Below are 14,059 nucleotides of genomic sequence, written 5' to 3' on the forward strand. Positions count from 1 at the left end.
CAACGTTTATTGTTCTTTGACGATTGGGATTTGGTTCATGTTCATTATGATTAGTTTCAGGTTCATGTTTTGCATGTTGATTAGGGTTTTCAGAATTGTTTGAATTGGCTGCAAGTTCAGAAAAGTTGTTTGAATGTTGATGGTTGGTTGAGGTATTGGCATTGATGTTGGTATGGATGTTATTTGTTGCTTTAGGTTGCCATGCTTTCGAAGGAGTACGGATCTGATGGATGTTGGAGATAGGATTTTTAGGAGGGTTAGCACTATGAAAGGTATGATGGGTAGACTTATGGTTTTGGGAACGATGACGAGTTTGATTGAATGGGTTGGAGTGGGGTGGAGGATGAGGGATATTGTTATTGTCTGTTGTAGATTAGGGTTGGAAAACCTATCGTTTCTTGCTTTTTCAGAACGAGCCTTATAAACCCTAAGATAATATTCGCCTGCTTTAATCTGACATAACTTAATAGCAAACGACTCTGGATCTGAGATACCTTCGTAACGAACGAAACCAAATCGTTGCCCACTTGGTAACAATCTCTTTGCCATGTAGATATCCGATAACTAACTGACCAAAATTTTTGAAATTTCTCCAAATTTCTTCAACATCCCAGTTAGTTGGAAAATTAAAGAATAAGAAAGATGTTACCCGATTGACGTTAACCCTAGAAACCGATCTGTCGTAGCCAAACCTGTAACCTTCGTGCGCCGCCGCCGTGCTCCTCCTGCAATCATAACCTGCAAAACTCACATTAGTTCTCTCTCTCTCACCGTTTTTGTTCACACTATTTTGGTGCAACCACTTCCCGGTGGTTGATTGATTATTGAATTTAGGTTTGAAGGTTGTTGTCCGGCGTTGATTTGCCGGAAAAGGAGGCGTGAAAGGTGAAGTAGGGAAGGTGAAAGGGGTGTAGGGGAGCGGCATGATTATTTAACTCTTAGCTTATGTGGTTACCGATTTTGGGTGAAGGTAATGGTTGGATGGTGTATTATGGTGATGTTTGTTGGTGGTTTCTGGAAAAAAGAAATTAAAAATGAATTTTTTGGGTGAATTTTGATGATGAAGATGGTGGTTGGGTGGTGGATTGTGGTGGTGTGTGGTTGTTAGGTAAAAGATATTCAAATTAAAGGTATGGGGTTGTTAGCCAAAAGTTGAGAGAATCATATCCGGATCTTTTGGTAAAAGATATTCCTCAATTATAAAGGAAGTTTATTAGCTTAGTCAATTTTAGTTGGTAAGATCATAATCCATTAAAAGCCAGCTAATTTGTTGCCTTTCTTAAAGTTCAAGTGTAAATTTGAAAACTAAGTGCAAACTGCAAAGTGTAAAATTTAAAACAAAGTATACAGCTACTTTTGATATTGCTGTTTGAATCTTTTTCTTTCAGCAACATTTTTTCTTGAACAGAAAGCACTAGTTTTAAAATTAACAAATAACATAACAAAAACTTCAAAATAACATAATAATCTGGATACCTCTGTTCTTCCTGCTTCTAAAAATGTTTATTTTTGATAAATATACTATTCACTTAAACATAATACATATATACTAAATAAAAAATGAATACATAATAAGCTCAACTATATTTGTTTTTCTTTTTTTAGTTTAATTCAAGAATCCAGGAAACACATTCTTCGAGTAATTGAAACTTTTGAAACCTGGCAATGTTTAGAAACACTTCCATTTTGTCCCTAAAATCTTTCACATCCTCTCTGAGAATAAAAGATCCAGCGCAACCACAATGTTCAGCCAAATGTGCAGCTTTGATTTGCTTGCATTTTAAACAAACCAAATCTTGAAGATGGTAAAGTCGTTCTCTCTGTCGGACAATTTGCACAAGACTATTTTCCATCACCTCTCGGTTGTAAAGTTGACCACATTGCGGAACACCACATCTCCACTCTTGAGTTAATAGAGCTCGATCCTGACACAAATCTAGATCTCGACAGTCGTTGCAGTAACTGCCAAATTCGTACATTACAATTAGAAACGTTAAACGTTCACATAAACAACTGTAGATTTACTGGGAAAAAAATGATGTTTAATAGCCTACCAACTAAGAATAGGTTAAGGTTGATTTGGTACACATGTTAAAGCTTTGTAAAATGCATGATATAATATTTGGATCTGTTATTCAGACGTAGCATGCGTCTTACACTTGTATCACAACTAGATCTTGGATCTAATGATCTATTTTATTTTTAATTACTGTTTTTCGCTGAAAAAAAAAAAGAGACTGCTTATGTAAATTATTTTGTATTTAAAATTAAAACTACAACTACTATACTATAAACAATCAAGCCCCACAAAGGTATTATGGTCAAGAACATAGTGCATGAGATCCTATTATGCTATAGTTTTATATTTTATTTTTATTGATCAAGAATATACTCGTATTATTTTACCTGCAAATCACGTTTGGTAGAGTGAAGGAGAATGAAGAATTTTGAAACTGTGCCTCTGGAGCAAACTCCCTTACATGCACCAACTTTAACAGATTCCTCCTCAATATCTGCATTTTTTTTAAATGAATAAGAAGACTAATAAAATCAACAGATAGCCCATTATAAAAAGAAACCGGAAATCATTATTGAAAAGTTCTTACCCTAATATCATGCTGCACATATTGGTCAAGAAGAAGAACAGCACACACATGCTTAATGAATTCTAACGCTGGGTTTCCTTTATTCATAGTATTATCTTGAACTGCCTGAGATTTGCCTGTTTTTCTCATGTGATGATCAGTTTCACGAACTATCTTCAATAGTTTTCCACTGAAGTTAGTTCTAATCTGTAACCAAAAATTAAAAATAAAAATATAAAAAAATAACATATTATTAAAAAAAAAAAAAAAAAGTTGTCAGATTCCATAAAAAAACCAATCGTTCTGAATTAGACCTGCTCCCTAAGATGTTCAGTCATGGATGATTCAAATACTTCAGCAGCAGCAGCAGTGATTGATGGAGTGCATGAATCATCATCATCATCCCTTATAGTTGCTCTTTTTCTTAGTTCAACTTGTGCAAATTTCCAAGGGATGTATAGAAACTCTGAGACTGTAGAAATGAAGCGTTCCTGAAAATTTTGAATAATTAAATAAATAAATAGTCAAATACATCAGACAACAAGGGTACGAAAGATGGACTGCAATCGTAAATGATTAAAAATATTTGCATGTTGATGTTCAAAAAGGTCATGTACCTGAGTCTCCATTGGCAGGTTTTCAGCAATATTCCACATGGATACAACTTCCACTTGGGGAATAGGAACAGTATATGTGCTATCATTTGTTTCATCTGATGATATACCTTGAATTGCACCAAAGTTGTACTGTTATACAACATTGAATGGTAAATTATCGGTCGACCCAAATAAAACTATCAAGTTTTAAATAATTAACAATGTAGCTCAGAAGTAGAAATAAAGATATTCTTATTTAGCTGACCTGATCCATGAATAGGAGTGAGTGCCAAAATTGCATGGGTTCAAGCTCAATCCATTCAAACAAATCTCTAATAAATCCAAATGATAAAGAAATTAAAGATGATATAAGGGCACGAATCAGTTTAACTAACTTTTGAATGAAATATGCAAAACAACCAACCTTGATTGTATAGTTTTCAGTAAGCTATCACAGTAAGCTTGGGCAGCAAATAAGTCTGACTTTCCAGTGTCTAATATAATTCTTGAAAAATTGGCAAATATAATAGTGGCACCCAATTTCCGAAATTCGGCTAGCAGTAACGCAAAAACCTTTTGCATGACCTTGTGAAGCATTCGATGAAGAGCTGGATCGTGAAGTTTTGACCACGGACTGGATTACAGAATAAATTGTAAGTCAACATTAAGTCAAAATACAATGGATGCATTTAGGAAGAAAACGAGAAAGTACCTGCAGAGCCATCTGTATAAATGTTGTAACATTGCATCAGCGTATATGTTTCCTGATGAAACTGCGTCAGCAAGACATCTTTGAATCAATTGTTTAAGCACACGAAAGGCCTGTGAACAAGATGTGTCCACATCATATCCTAACTGCTCATTTGGAAGAAGTGATCCAGAAGTCAAATCCTGGTCAAACCCAAACAAGGTACCTCCCTCCATTTCATTTACTTGGTTGCTCTTTAGCAAAGCATTAACAGCCAAGTGATGAATCTGCACAAATTAGGCAATTTATAAGGATTCCTTGGTTCTCTCCAAATATATAGGGGAACTGGATCAAGAGAGAACCTAACCCTTCATTAATAAATAGTGAATAACACACACACACACACACACACACACACATATTTATCAATCATCGATGAATACTAAATAAACCCATTAAAAATTCGTGAACTACCACAAATTGGTGATTTTTCACATGTGATTAACTTCATACACGTGAGCATTGGTGAGGACAAAAAGAAAATAAACCATTATTTGTTCACACACAAACGATTTTGACCATTCACAGGTGAAACATCATCTAAAATTCCTTTGAACACATAATTTTACAGGATTCAACATTTCAGTGATTTTCATTAACTTCAGCCTTTTTTGACAAAATTGTATGCAAATTAACAAACAATAATATGGTTCTCCCGAGTTTTCAACTTTCCATTGGTTCTCTTAAAGTAGCGCAGTGACAGAATAAGAAACAGAATAAAAATAAAGAAAATAACAGACCTTTAGCTCAACTGTCACTTTCCTATAAGCACCGGGATAAATAAGAACTGGTTGATTGACCTATTTTCAAAAAAAAAAAAAAAAAAAATGCAATTTAGATCATAAAAGAATTTCAAACTAGATTCTAGAGTGAGATCGTTCATAAGATTTTACCTCATCAGAATAACAAGTCTCTTCTTCATGATTCCCTCCAAGGTCTGGATTTCCATCATCTGATATCCAAAGTATCTGCATATATTGTGAAAACAACAAGGCGAGATAAATAAAAACAGACATGATACTCAATAATATTCCATGTTCAACTTTCAAAGAACGTGATTAAAAAGTCAATAAACATAATCAGTAAAGCATAAACTGATGTCTTAGAAAAATAGACTTACACATGCATAAAGCAAATTGATTTACAAGTCAGCATAAGCAAACATATGCTGAACATGATACTGGCTAGAGGTGGCAAAATGGGTGGGTTGGTCAGATTGGGCGACAGGCCAAACCGGGTCCGGTTGAAACAGTAGTAATTTATGTTCAGATCGAAACAGCTTCTGTTGACACTTTGTCCAATTATTCAGTTATAAAATAAATTTCTGTGTCCAACGTGACCACAATATTGTATTACTTCAGTTATAACTCTTTGATCTAAAGCGGATTTTCCACCAGTTCAATCTGTTTAACCCTTCAGTTATAAGTTACTCATTTTTCTTTTATTAAACCCGTTAAGAGCACAAATCGCCTATTGACAAGTAAACAGTCCTGACCACCTCTAAATTAATAACATGAACCAGAGACATACCTGTTGTTGATCACGTAATGCTCTTGAAAAGAAGATATCAGCAGTGTGCATAAGCCAATCTATTTCAAAATTGCCTAGTGGAACCTGTTCAAATAACATCATCATAAACTCAGTAATAACGACTTAAAAATGTTGATGACATATACACACGAAGGCCGAAGCAGATATAAATATTACATGGGAATATCTGGAAAGAGAAATTTTTTCATTTAACCAAAGAGATGATGCAGCACAACGCTGCAACCCGATTTTTGCCGCTCCATTTTGCCACCCAAGAGTCTGTATAGAGCAACAAAAGAGTATAATGAGTACCAAAACAATGTCAGCTCATCAGTTGAAGCAGTTAATAAGGTTAGTCAACTACCTGATATTCACTGTCACGAGCATTAGAAGGAATGTTGACGCACGGGAAATCATCTAAAGCCCGTATACCGGACTTCATTGAGTTGACGTCTGGGCACTCGATTACAGCAATTGCAGGTCCATGATGCTGATGTCTGTCAATCAGTAGAGACTTAAAAAAATACAAAAAAAAAAAAAAAAAAAAAAAAAAAAAAAAAAAAAAGCTTTGTATTATATAATGTTATTATTGCTTGGAAAATCAAATACCTGAATTCACTTATCGATATCTGTAAGATCTTTTCAGCATCCCTGGGGTTTCCAACATAGTCCACCTGAATGATTTCATGAAACTTAATAAGCCACGAAACATGACATTATATTACATGACATTTTTGGATTAGAAAAGTCAAAGCTGACCTTGAAACTGGAAGCTTCTCTAGACATAGAAGGTTCAATTGACAATGCGTTGCATGCTTCACGAAACTGTTTCTCTAAAATATTTGGTGATAAGTCTTTATTCTGAAAACGATGAACCACTATCGCATGGATGGTTGAAGATGATGGAAAATATATAAGATATATACCACGCGCTTCGGATGTGCTGGAATTGAAAATGATACAAAGACAATTTTCAGTTCTCACCCTATAATAATCATCAAGAAAATGCAATAAAATCTTTAACTTACCTTTGATATAAGTAGAAAAAAGGGATGGAAGAATCCAGATAAGAGCATTCTGTAGTGGTTTTCATGTGCAATTCACTTAAATCCCAACCATCTTTCGGATCTCGCTTCTTGGCTGATTTATCCACTTTACAAACGCAACCAATCTGAAGAATAGAATTAAAATCGAGCCCTACTTTCATTTCATATAACCCCTGAAATGTGATTGAACATATAGCAGATAAAAACAAGTTTGATGAGTTTAATAATTTTTGGAAATAGGCAAACCAGCAATCTGGAACTGTTAATATTAAACTGACCTCCACATCAGGATCGGCCAGGTGAGCAGCAAGTTTCCTGCTTTCTTCTATAAACTCAACTTCACCAGTAACGACCTATACATGATACAGTATGCTAATCATTTAGCTTGTGTAGATTAATCATTTCCTTAGTAAAAAAAGTTATAAAATTACAGATTTTTTTACCTCAATCAAGTTATAGGAACGGCGTCCATGAGGAAGAATCTTATTGACAAGTCTTCCAGGTAATTCTTCAGTTGTAGGAGTTTTATAATTAGCATAAAATACTCTGGGAACATTGACAGGGATCTTATGCATGGTTCCATCCACAACAACCCAAGCAAAAAACTGGCCAGGTTGCAAACTTGGAACAAGTTGAATTATCTGCCAGTGGCTAACTCCTACGGCTGCTTCTCGCCTTTTAAAATATGAGCCAACCCCAGTTCCCTTGGCTTGTGTCTTATATGCCACCCCATTAGGAATACCAGAAACTGCATCCCTTTGATTAAACTTGTCCATACGGTCCAACCTGGCAAGCCAAAATATACCACAATCAACAATCAATATAGATCGTCGCTGGAGGCGGCAATTTTGATCGATTTATTCAAAAATGGGTTAAGAGGGATCGTTTACTTATCCTAATAGGTCGATAAATTTTGCTATAAGGGGAACAGTTCAAAAGCATTGAAATAATTGTAATAATTATTATTGGCCTTTACAACATAAAATCCAACTCATTATATAGACACATTTGAACCCGCCCATATTGACACGTTTCCAAACCTGCCTAACCAATTTGACCATCTATTCTTTTCTATGCACACCCATGATAGTATTGGGGCACCCAAGATACTTACTTTTGCCTCTTCCTTTTTTCACGAATCTGCTTCCACTTACGTTTCCTTGAATCGAGCCATCCTTGGTAATCCAAATGTCTATCTATTTCCTCATCATTGATATCCAACGGTTGTGGTGATGACATCAGTGGATGCATGTTTTTATCCTGACCAGGTTTTTCCCTAGAACTTCCTTTGCCACTTGCATTCGGGTTGGTTTCATAAGAACGACTGATAGGTCTAGGTCCAACATTTGAAGCTTTTCGATTGTTCCCGAAGTCCTCTAGATCCACAACATTTTGTTCATGGGGTAAATGATCTTTTCCATTTGCATCAATTTGTGGGCCATCTTCATTACCCTTTTTCAAAGAACTAAATATATCAACCAACTTTCTTTGACGCATTTTGTCCTCTTTCTCACGAACCTTCTTGTGCAACCAATCAGGATGAACTACTCTTGGAACAGGGTTTGAAACCTGAACAAACATACATATCAGTTGCAAGCCAAAAAGATGTAATACTTCACTAACTTATGAGAAATAGTGTACCTTCTGCATTGCTGCTGGAATAGTAATAATTTTTTGTATTGCAGAGCTAAGCCTTTGTTTGTAATATGACCAGTCAATAATGGATCGAATGCCAATATCTGATGAGATTTTGCACCACTTTTTCACATAGAACTTCATTATTTCTGCAAATGAAACAAAGTAAGTCTTTGTCCCTTCAAGTTCAAAACAATATAGGCATAACAGTCAAGAGTTCTACCAGCATCAGTTTCAAATATAGCAACAGGAACAGCCCTTTCACTCACTGGAGTTCCCTGTTCTCATCAAGATACAAATTTGATCAAGATTCAATTTTAAGAATGGTGTATAATGGAAATGAAATATACAATAAAAAATATCAGATGGCTATTTTTAACAGAAATATTAAGTCACTTACGCGTGGTTCACATGCAACAACGTATTGACAACGTAGCCCTTTGTCTTTAACCATTGCATCTCCTAGAAAATCAGCAAGACGCCTTGCTGTGGTCACTGCACACGATTTTTGTTCACCATAATCTACTAAAGACTTGCTCATAGTGCTTGATTCTGATATGTAATCAAGCAACTCACTGTCTGCAATATCGTTCCCTTGATTCTGAAATATTTAATTATCAGATAAGCTTTGTACATCCTCATTTTCTTGTCATATAAACAAACCAAAACCAAAAACTTAACAAAAACGTGATTAAAATTTGATTACGTACATCTAGAAGATCAAGCCAACGGTTGGCAACTGAAGCAACTACAGAATAGCATTCCTCTAAGGTAGACCCATGAAGAAACTTGTCAAAAAGTTCAGCCTGAATACAGTTGGATTTCAAGTGTTATGAGAAAACTCCTAGCTATAACTAACAAAATATATGAAAAAACAAACCAAACAGATTTATGAGATGAAGATAGTACTTGGAAAACTTTAATAAGCTTTAGTTCACCCCTCCTTTTTATTTCAAAGCCCTTAAGTTCGGCAAGAGTACCATCGTCATTAAAAACAGCATACCGCTTCTTTATTAAAATTCCTTCTTCTTTAGATGCGGGTAGGATCATTGCCTTCATTCAGAAATAGTACATGAGCATGAGAGGTTCCTTGACCAGATAACTAATAAATTACAGTAATTGCCAAAACATGATGTCACTTTAAGGATTTTTCCATTTACCTTATATGGTCCGTCGACTTCAAATTCAATAGAACATTCACTGTGTGTTGTATAAGTTCTGTTGACAGGATCTTTGAGAGTCTGATGAAAAAACAGAACACAAAGATTTCAGACATAATATATCTAAACCAATAAGTAAATTAACTGTTTAATAGATGACCAGGTTGTGTGGAGGGTTAAAACAAGTCAAATTTTAGTACAACTCTAGGCCAGGTCATACAGATTTGCCTGCAAACGTTTTCTTGACAGTTTCTTTAACATTTAAGAAATAACATTTCTTAATTATTTCCAAGATAACAAGAAAATAATATTACAACAAATCAAATAAAAGAATTTTAAAAAATTGGATACATTGATAAGAGACGAGTTTAATAACTGTCAAGTTTCAACCCATTCATCCCCATCCTCTTCAAGCTAAACTTTTTTTTATTGAACCCATTTGAGATAAAAACGCATACCAAATCAACCATGGGCCAAAACCATAAATCTCTATTTATTATTAGATAACCTATTATAAAACTTGTCTTAAGTGAAATAATTACAGGAGCGGAATAGAAATGATAACCCATCTAACCTGGTATTGGTCATTTGTGTTGTTTCTTGCCACATCAACATTTAGCATAACACATGGATAGGAAATTGTTAGCTTCTTTGAGTCTCTGCAATTGAAGTTCCAAAGAAGGTGAAAAAAATGCAGTGCCAAAAAACTACAACAAATTCACATTAATAATTTGGCAGAAAAAAAAAAACACACCTCGTTTTAAAAGTGAAGTTTTCGGGAAATGACCCGGGCAAAGCACACCATATACCATCTGTGTCCAGTTCAAGTGGTCTTCCAATCTTTTCAACCAGTAAACTAGCATTTTGGATAATTTTTGCTCCAGTATAAGTAACAACTCCTGCCATTTCCATTGAATACCATCTTGCACCTCTGAAACAATAAAATATAATGTCATATTTATTTACATTACATTATAAAAAAATGTGTAAAAAATCTATGCTACATAAAATACATACTTGCGCATGACATATCCATAGAAAGAATTCAGAATACATTTATGTGCCAGCTGAAGTGAATCATAAAGAACCACCATATCCTGCAATAATAAAATATATCAACAATAAATAAAACTTAAGTATAATAGTAATTTAAAATACTAATTGAAAAGGTCACGATAAAATTACTTGTGCTTCCTGGATTTTTATAGGATTTCCACTAGCCTTTGCTTCTGACAATTTCCCCTTCCACACTTTATTGAGTCCTTTGTATTCATATCTTCTATCACGAAAACTTTAATACACAAGATAAAATGTTATGATCTCATACTACATACACAGGCAGACAATAAAGTTATGTGCATTAAACTGCATAGATTAACGCAATGCTTACCTTCTGACAGTATCAACGTAAAACGGATTCTCACGCATGCATATCCCTGCTTCACGAACCTCAGTAACTGGTTTATCAAGCACTCGCTTATATGCCTTTTGGCAGTATTTCTTTAAACGATCTTTCAACTTCAATTGTTGGTCCACTTTAGGCAGGTCAAGAAACGGTTTTGATGTGGACCCATCAACAAACTCGGATTCAATTTGCCTCTTAATATGATAGTAATCACTAATTTCCAATTTTGAGATAAGTAAAATTCAATTATGAATAAGTAGCCAAGTTAAGGTAAAAGAGTAAACATATGTACCTTCTCTTTGCTGTATATGTTTCTCCACGCCAAACCCATTCAAGTTTTCTAAGACAAGTTTTCCCTGGACGATTGAAATCACATGCAGTGCAAACCTCATCTGAAACGATAGATGGTGGCTGATATTGCATAAAAGTAATGGTTTTTATCAGTAAGTAGCAAGTTACATCAACATATACATATTTCTAAAAGATAATCGATGTGTGAACCTGAAGTCTGTTTGTCAAAATAATATTGGGATACATCGCAGCAACATCTAGATGATAAATAAGAGGGCATTCTTCTCGTGTCGGTTCATCTCGTAATGAAATAAGCTGCAAATGTAAAAAGAAATAAACTAGGTGTAAATTTGCAACATCTTTATAGCTCCTTGGACTTCAGATATAGCTTATAGAAGCATACGAAGCATGTGAGAAAAGAATATCTATAGTGGATATGATCTTAAGTTGTTAGGCGAGATAACAAACGAAAGACCACGACTACGGTGAACAAGCCCCTTCAGTATTTGTCACACATAGATACAATAAATGTTTCATGGAGACTTCAAAAGACCAGTAAAATAGAACATTGCCAGTTGACAATTAAAACTTGTCATGCCACTGGAAAATTTATGCTATTTCCTAGCGTCATTACAACCACATGCAGTTAAAGTCCTTACAGTACCTTTTCCATGATAGCATTCTTCACTTCGTTGTAGTTTAAAACTGATTCAATGTCCATCTTACCCTCAACTCTAATAGCATATAGCAGATCACGATCAAGATTTTCGATAAGTTGCTGGAGAAAATAACATAAAACCAAGCTAAAGTTAGCTAACATCTCAAACAACATGCTATACAAGTCTTGTCCAACCACACACACACGTATGTGTATAGATAGATATATTACATCTGACTGATAACTAATACTATATTTAACTAAATTTAATTAATCTAAGTACATTTCCAGTTCCAAATTTACCTTAAAGGCAGATGGATCAAGTTTGAAACTAGTTGGAAGGTCAGATCTGAAGACACCAGTTTCTAGACACTCTACATGGCCACCAATATATGTCTCACTTTCAAGAAGGCGACTGTTATAAAACTTTTCTGGTTCAGCTTGGTGCTTATTAGGACATATAACATTTGCCATGTATGCCTGCATATATAACACAAAGTTAAAGTGTGAGGTTTTAACTTATGTAGTATGCAAATCAAGAAAATATAAATCAATCAGGTTACAAGATATGTCCAAACCACGCACCTGAACCATGAGAAGCATTTCACAAAGGGTCCCACTTCCTTTACGCAATACTTCATCAGGTGGCATTGGTATTATAGTTGCAAGGGAGAAAATAAACGGATGAACATAAGTCATATACAAGTAATACGTTGATACAGCATCGGATACAGAATAGGATGCCATCATCTGCAATTAAGTATTTCCAAGATAAATATTAAAAAACATTCTAAATAGCTTAAAATGCCCTTAAGAATAGATTGTTGAACCATATAGATGATCATTTCTACCAAGTCCATACCTTCTTAGCATCTGCATCAGATATGCTGCTAAAAAATTGGGCTAGTGAAGGACACATCATGGCGTTTAAAAAATTCATGAAATCCTGGTAAGAGTGTGGTGGTCCCTTTAAAAAGAAGGAAAGTATATTTGTGTCAAGATTGGGAAGCGTAATTTGTTGCTGAGAAGAACTAGTGCCAGCTCCTTGTTGAGCGGATAACGGAGGATTTTGACCAGTTCTTCTTCTCTTGGCGGAAGGCGGAAGAGTCACTAATGTAGTATCTTGGTGTGATGCACTAGCTGTTGGAGACAAAGGGAAATTGTTACTTATAAAAGAGTTCCAATATGCTTCACAAGATTTCAAGGGTGGCATAATGTATAAAGAAGGGTCGGGATTATAAAATCCACCAGTACTGGGCCTAAAAGAAAACAAATACAGGTTGTGGTATGGTATTTTACTAAATTCAGTGATATCATTCTCATTACCCGAGTCACGACGTTCCCTAGAAGCAACTCGGTTCATACCTATGTCTTCTACTTCTTCTTCTTGATCTTCCTCCTCCCTTACAGCATCCTCTTCAGGAATGGGAGTATCGTCAATAATTGTTTACGTGGTAAAGGTAAGTTGTGAGTAAGATGACGATCGCATGGCGGTAAGCAGAGTAATTTATGCAGAATATTAACAGTCACAGGGATTAATAGGATAAATAAAGGGGAGCATTTTATTAAGCATATATAGCAAAAGTAAGCACTTACTCTTCCTGCCAGCAAGAACACAGGCATAACCTTGTGTGATATCTCAATCCTAGCTTACAGATGTCAACGAAAGCATGTGTTCTCCATATTTAACGTCATTGATCTGTTCAGCTTTAATTCTCTTAAACAACATGTTTTCCTTGTTCTTTAGTCTCGGAAAGGTAACTGATACGGTATGCAAGTATTTACGCCAAACTCGAGCAGCTGAGTATTTATCATCAATTGCATCTTCATTTATAAAGATAAATGAAGCGTACCAATCATTGCTGGGATGATCAAGTGCAGGTCTCAGAAAACCATGAACTTTGTTGAATATAAACCAACCTTTTTCGTGGGATGCTATACGCACCAAATGGCAAAATATACGAATAGATGGCTCTATATTTCTTGCGTGGCAATACATTTCAAAAATAAGAATCTTTCGAATTGATGCTGGTTCGAATTACCCAACGGCAACACCTAGAACTTGCAAACTTCTAAAAAGAACGGCGTAAATGGCAGTCGCAAACAAAAGTTGAAAATTGAATGGCAATAAATAGCAACCTTGCCAGGGGGTGGTGATCAGGCTCTGGCATTAGTTGCAGGAATAATTGGTTCAATGCCAGCTAATCTAGGAAAACGTTGCAGTAGCTCGCCCAAATATTTCTCATTTACTCTGCTATGAATAGCTGTAACATCCTTTATGGCTGCTATTAAAGCTTTAATGTAACAGGAAATAAAGAGGGTATTGATGGTAGATGATGAAGACTGTAGAAAAAAGCTGTGAAAGTGAAAAATTGATTAGGGTTTTTGGTGGTTAAAAAGGGAGA

The 14,059-nt window shown here is 35.2% G+C and overlaps 1 protein-coding gene across 1 annotated transcript; it reads right to left on the reverse strand.

Annotated features, from left to right (window-relative positions):
* Positions 1-1,581: 1,581 nt before the first annotated feature.
* On the reverse strand, positions 1,582-13,653 carry LOC139891232 (DNA polymerase epsilon catalytic subunit A-like). The gene is made up of 37 exons (XM_071874183.1): positions 13,309-13,653; positions 12,517-12,621; positions 12,240-12,404; positions 11,958-12,134; positions 11,661-11,774; positions 11,207-11,311; positions 10,998-11,116; positions 10,691-10,918; positions 10,486-10,591; positions 10,318-10,397; positions 10,055-10,231; positions 9,875-9,959; positions 9,301-9,381; positions 9,050-9,193; positions 8,851-8,946; positions 8,541-8,741; positions 8,364-8,418; positions 8,147-8,289; positions 7,620-8,074; positions 6,949-7,291; positions 6,784-6,858; positions 6,488-6,678; positions 6,219-6,402; positions 6,069-6,133; positions 5,824-5,956; positions 5,637-5,738; positions 5,460-5,543; positions 4,823-4,897; positions 4,670-4,729; positions 3,894-4,156; positions 3,606-3,815; positions 3,447-3,513; positions 3,203-3,331; positions 2,900-3,076; positions 2,607-2,792; positions 2,407-2,513; positions 1,582-1,962 (listed from the first exon to the last, which is right to left on the reverse strand). Exons 1-37 carry the CDS (start codon positions 13,651-13,653, stop codon positions 1,602-1,604), a joined length of 5,793 nt encoding a protein of 1,930 aa, XP_071730284.1. The 3' UTR covers positions 1,582-1,601.
* Positions 13,654-14,059: the final 406 nt, after the last annotated feature.

This window comes from Rutidosis leptorrhynchoides, chromosome 1 (genome assembly GCF_046630445.1).
Source record: "Rutidosis leptorrhynchoides isolate AG116_Rl617_1_P2 chromosome 1, CSIRO_AGI_Rlap_v1, whole genome shotgun sequence".
In the NCBI taxonomy this organism is placed as follows: Eukaryota; Viridiplantae; Streptophyta; class Magnoliopsida; order Asterales; family Asteraceae; genus Rutidosis; species Rutidosis leptorrhynchoides.

What these genes read in the sequence shown, in the direction of transcription:
- LOC139891232 (XM_071874183.1), bottom strand. Translation starts at nt 13,653, where the DNA reads ATGTATTGCCACGCAAGAAATATAGAGCCATCTATTCGTATATTTTGC. An exon ending in TTTTGACAAACAGACTTCAG is followed by an intron (nt 11,117 to 11,206) that starts GTTCACACATCG and finishes ATGCAATATCAG; the next exon opens with CCACCATCTATCGTTTCAGA. An exon ending in GAGAAGCTTCCAGTTTCAAG is followed by an intron (nt 6,134 to 6,218) that starts GTCAGCTTTGAC and finishes GAAATCATTCAG; the next exon opens with GTGGACTATGTTGGAAACCC.